General features: G+C 57.7%; 1 protein-coding gene across 1 annotated transcript in view; it reads left to right on the top strand.

Moving 5' to 3' along the window:
- Window positions 1-5293, top strand: part of Lmna (lamin A/C) — a 20493-nt gene extending 15200 nt beyond the window's left edge. Inside the window, exons 3-12 of the mRNA XM_004629740.2 lie at window positions 671-796; window positions 1064-1234; window positions 1384-1509; window positions 2005-2225; window positions 2319-2544; window positions 3132-3239; window positions 3326-3445; window positions 3691-3780; window positions 4535-4804; window positions 5104-5293. Of these exons, the coding sequence (XP_004629797.1) occupies window positions 671-796; window positions 1064-1234; window positions 1384-1509; window positions 2005-2225; window positions 2319-2544; window positions 3132-3239; window positions 3326-3445; window positions 3691-3780; window positions 4535-4804; window positions 5104-5130 (1485 nt within the window). The 3' untranslated portion in view covers window positions 5131-5293. The remainder of the gene's footprint in view (window positions 1-670; window positions 797-1063; window positions 1235-1383; window positions 1510-2004; window positions 2226-2318; window positions 2545-3131; window positions 3240-3325; window positions 3446-3690; window positions 3781-4534; window positions 4805-5103) is intronic.

Here is a 5293-nt window from a genome sequence, read left to right as displayed (position 1 = left end):
GGTGCTGGGGGATTGAACCGTGGTCCTGTGCTTTGCTAAGCTTGTTCTAAGTAGGTGCTTTAGACCACTGAGCCATCTCACCAGCCCCAAGTTGAAGCATTTCTTCACAGTCCTTCCCCTGCTTATGGATCCAGCTTCATCTTCCCTCATATGTCCCAACCCCATACTTCATCCTTCATCAGCACTGATCTTCTGAGGACCTCAGCAGACATGCATGCTTCACACCTCTGTACCTTTGCATGTGTGTCTTTGCCCCTGCAGCCACCAGCGTGCCCCTCTAGGGGTTCCATTAACATGTCCCCAAGTGTCAGCTCTTGGAGGCCTTCCCAGCCCACCCCCCAGCATGCTTTGCTTCCTTTCCTCCTGCCCCCTCTGCTTTTTTCTTTTTTTCCCCCCTCTGCTTTGTACAGACCTCCATTATGGCAGCTGCTGTGCTTTGCCAACGAGAGGTGAGCTCTTGGTGCTGGAAGGATTTCTCTTGGAGCTCTTGACACAATACCCACCAGAGTAGTTACAAGTGAATGTCCTTACTTCTGAGGGCGCCCAAGGCCCTCACTTCCACTAACTCTGTTCTGTAGATGTAAAGGAGGCCCGGGAATAGCACTGCCCAGCTTTCCTCAGCCCTCTTTCTCTGGGACCCTGCCCCTGACCTCTTCCCGCTTCTTCTCAGCTTGAGGCAGCCCTGGGCGAGGCCAAGAAGCAACTTCAGGATGAGATGCTGCGGCGGGTGGATGCTGAGAACAGGCTGCAGACCCTGAAGGAAGAACTGGATTTCCAGAAAAACATCTATAGTGAGGTAGGCACTGAGCTTTACAGGCCTTGCAGGCCGGGGACTTGGGGCTAACTAGTGACAGACACAGATCTTAGGGCTAGGACACCCACTGTGGGCAGAGCTCATCAGCCTGAGTCTCTATACTAATCGATAGATGTGGAACATGGGCAGCACCCCACTGCTGGCTTAAAGTGAGCTATGGGTTTGGGGCAGGGTGGGGAGCTTGGCCCTCTGGGTCTTACCCTGTAAGGAACTGATTTTGGTTCTGTGTCCTTGCTCTAACCCTTCTAGGAACTGCGTGAGACCAAGCGCCGCCACGAGACCCGGCTGGTGGAGATTGATAATGGCAAGCAGCGAGAGTTTGAGAGCCGGCTGGCTGACGCCCTGCAGGAGTTGCGGGCCCAGCATGAGGACCAGGTGGAGCAGTACAAGAAGGAGCTGGAGAAGACCTACTCTGCTAAGGTGCCCACTCTTCCCTAGGGCCTCCATAGCCCCTGCCCCAGCAGCCTTAGCCCTGCCTTGGGGGAGAGTTGGTGGTGGCTAGGACCTCGGGGTGGCCCTCTGCTGGCCTTCCTGGGCCCTGCTGTGCTAACTTTGTGTGTTCCCTGCAGCTGGATAATGCCAGGCAATCTGCTGAGAGGAACAGCAACCTGGTGGGGGCTGCCCATGAGGAGCTGCAGCAGTCTCGGATCCGCATCGACAGCCTGTCAGCCCAGCTCAGCCAGCTGCAGAAGCAGGTGATTCCCTGCTCACCAGGAGCCACCGGTTTGGGCTGCCTAGGGAGGAGGAAAGGGACAGAACAGGGCCCAGGACCACAGCCTGGGAGAACGGGTTGGGATTGGGGCCCATGGCCTATCTGCTGTACCAGTCCTTCCTCTTTCCAGGTCTTCTTAGGGCCCTGTTTTTCCTGTTTGGAAATGAGATCACTATCCTTTGTAACTCAGATCTGCCACTTTCCTCTGCTTGGTTCATTGGTAGAAGCATCAGCATTTTTCTTGCTGGCTATGCCATGTGGGGCAGGAGGAAATGGGATCTAGCCTCAGAACGAGAGATTTCAGTTAGACACTGGGAAGGACTTCCTGTTTGCCAGCCAAGGCTGCATTAGAGCCTACCTTGGGCTCAGATGAAAGCCGGCAGGTGCTGCAATGGTCCTTGGAGCCCTCCACCTTACCTACGCCCTCCAGTACTCTGGCTCTTGTGAGCTAACCAGATCCTCACTTCTTCCACCCCAGCTGGCAGCCAAGGAGGCAAAGCTTCGGGACCTGGAGGATTCGCTGGCCCGTGAGCGGGATACCAGCCGGCGGCTGCTGGCGGATAAGGAGCGGGAGATGGCGGAAATGCGCGCGAGGATGCAGCAGCAGCTGGATGAGTACCAGGAGCTGCTGGACATCAAGCTGGCTCTGGACATGGAGATCCATGCCTACCGCAAGCTCCTGGAGGGCGAGGAGGAGAGGTGGGTGCCCTGGGAGGAGGCAGGGGATGCTAGCAGTGGCCTCCAGCCTTCGGCCGGTCTTGACCCAGCCTCCTCCCTGCCTCCCCTCTCCAGGCTCCGCCTGTCCCCCAGCCCCACCTCTCAGCGCAGCCGTGGCCGCACCTCTTCCCACTCATCCCAGACGCACAGCGCCGGGGGCAGCATCACCAAAAAGCGCAAGCTGGAGGCCACTGAGAGCCGCAGCAGCTTCTCGCAGCATGCTCGCACGAGCGGGCGCGTGGCCGTGGAGGAGGTGGATGAGGAGGGCAAGTTTGTGCGGCTGCGAAACAAGTCCAATGAGGTAGGCTGGCCAGATGGGATCTGAGGGAACACAGCTGAGCTCCAGTCCTGGCTCCTGGGCTTAGCAGCTGTGAACCTTGGGCAAGTTACTCAACCTCAGAGAGCATTAGTTTCTTGATCCATAGCATAGGGATGAGGCTCAGGTCCTAAGCTCCAGGTGTGGTAGTGCATGCTTTGTAATTCCAGCACTCAGGGAGGCTGAGGCAGGATTGTGAAATGTGAGCCCAGCCTTGGCAATTTAGTGACTTAATGAAACTCTGTCTCAAAAAAATGAAAAAGATCTGGGGCTATAGCTCAGTGTAAAGACACTGGATTCAATCCCCAGCACAGCCCAGACAAAGTAGGTTCTAAGTGAGTTACTGGGAAGAGGCAAAGAGGAAAGATAAACCCTTGGGGAGCAAGGTGCTGGCGGGTTGGGGAGTGGAGGGAGAGTGACGCCTCAACGTGTGGGCAGTGGTTGGCCTGCCTGGGTCTTGCTGTGTTGCCAGACTCCTGGCCTCCGGCTCAGCCTCTCCAGTAGGGAGGCCAGCAGATGTTGCCTGAGCGAGAGAATCTGGCTGAGTCCCTCCTTCCTTCCCTTCCTGGCAGGACCAGACCATGGGCAACTGGCAGATCAAGCGCCAGAACGGAGATGACCCCTTGCTGACCTATCGCTTCCCACCGAAGTTTACCCTGAAGGCTGGGCAGGTTGTGACGGTGAGTCTTGGGGTACTTAGGTGGGGATGGCTTGGCCTGAGGATGGTGGCACTATAGTGAGCACTTTCTCTAATCCTGTTTCCCAGATCTGGGCTTCAGGAGCTGGGGCCACCCATAGCCCGCCTACTGACCTGGTGTGGAAGGCCCAGAACACCTGGGGCTGTGGTAACAGCTTGCGCACGGCTCTCATCAACTCCACGGGTGAGGTGAGTACAATGCTCCCTCCTCCAACTCCCCAAAGCTCCTCCTAGTGGCCAGAATGGGAATCAGCTGTCCCTAGAGGCAGAGCCAAGCGCCAGGCCCCTTCCCAAGGGGATCAGCAGTGTCCCTGTGGGTACGGCAAGTTCCTCATTGCTGAACAGCACAGAGGACAGGGCAGGACCCAGGAAGGTTCCAGCGGGCCTTGTAAGTACGCAAGCTGCAACCTGCTCTCTCCTCCCTGTCCTCTCAGGAAGTGGCCATGCGCAAGCTGGTGCGCTCAGTGACTGTGGTGGACGACGACGAGGATGAGGATGGGGATGACCTGCTCCACCACCACCACGTGAGTGGCAGCCGCCGCTGAGGCCCAGCCTGCACAGGCAGCCCGGCCAGGCCCGGGACAGCCTCTCTCCCCGCCTCCCATGCCAAAGTCTTTTCATTAAAGAATGTTTTGGAACTTCACTCGCTGCCCTGGCCTTTCTTCTCTCTCCTCCCTCTACCTGGAACAGGGAACCCAGGTGTCTGGGTGCCCTTCTCTGGTAAGGAAGGGAGTGGAAATTTCCTGGTGCCATGGAGTATTCCCACGGGAGCAGGGGACAAGGGTCTGGATTTGTCTCCTGGGCAGGGGACGGAGGACAGAGGTGGGGCGCTCGAGCCCTGCCTCTCTCCCCCTTTGTTGTCCTCTTCTGGTCTTTCCGCTTGCACATCCTTTTATTGCCCTCATTGCTCCTGCAAGAATGCTTTCTCATTCCTGTCCCTTCCCAAATTAATTCTGCTGCATGTCTGCTGCCCTATCGGCTTGTTCTTTCCCTACCCACCCCTTTCCTCTTAAGCTCAGAGGATGTAAAACAGAATCCAAGTCACACCTCTCTGTCCCCACATCTTCATGATCCTTCACCCTTTCACACACATCTTTCCTCCCAGTCTCTGGCTTCCAAGCCCCTCTTGCCCTCTGGCTCCCAAGCACAGAACCCCAGCTCCCTGTGTGCTGGCTGGTGGCCTGCAGGTGCCCAAGCCTGTGTGTTCAGCACAGCCTGGGCATCTGAGCAGTCAGTCCCAGACTCGCCGTCCCGCCTGAGCCTTGTCTTCCTCCCCAGGGCTCCCACTGCAGCAGCTCGGGGGACCCAGCTGAGTACAACCTGCGCTCGCGCACCGTGCTGTGCGGGACTTGTGGGCAGCCAGCCGACAAGGCGTCTGCCAGCAGCTCAGCAGCCCAGCTGGGCGGATCCGTCTCCTCTGGCTCTTCTGCCTCCAGTGTCACAGTCACTCGAAGCTACCGAAGTGTGGGGGGCAGTGGGGGTGGCAGCTTCGGGGACAACCTGGTCACCCGCTCCTACCTCCTGGGCAACTCCCGCCCCCGAACCCAGGTGAGTCACTGCTCTGCCTCCATCCCTACAGACAGGAGCTCTGGTCTTTGAGGGTTAGGACAGATGGCCCTGGGGGGATAGAGCCTTCTCTTCCGCAACCCGGGGGAGTGGGAGCCTCCCCCCTGCAGCTTTGGTCCTAAACAGCCCAAGTCTGCTTCCTGCCCCTCCTGTCTGAGCCCCAGACCTGAGGGCGGGGCTAGAGGGCAAGGGATGGAGGCACCCCCACCTCCTTTCTGCAGGTCAGGGAGAGGACGGATCCAGCCACCTAGCTCACACAACTCCCCTCTCTTCTCTCTTAGAACCCCCAGAACTGCAGCATCATGTAATCTGGGACCTGCCAGGCAGGGGTGAGGGCAGAGGCCACCTGCTTCCTTTTCACCTCATGCCCACCCCCTGCACTGCACCTCATGGGAGCAGGCTTGAAGCCAAAGAGAAATACCTGCTTTGGTTTTTGTTTTGGTTTTTTTCTGTATTTTTTTTTTTTTTCTA

Source organism: Octodon degus, unplaced genomic scaffold (assembly GCF_000260255.1).
Source record: "Octodon degus isolate 3935 unplaced genomic scaffold, OctDeg1.0 scaffold00032, whole genome shotgun sequence".
Classification (NCBI taxonomy): Eukaryota; Metazoa; Chordata; class Mammalia; order Rodentia; family Octodontidae; genus Octodon; species Octodon degus.
This window is presented reverse-complemented; position numbering and strand designations above follow the sequence as displayed.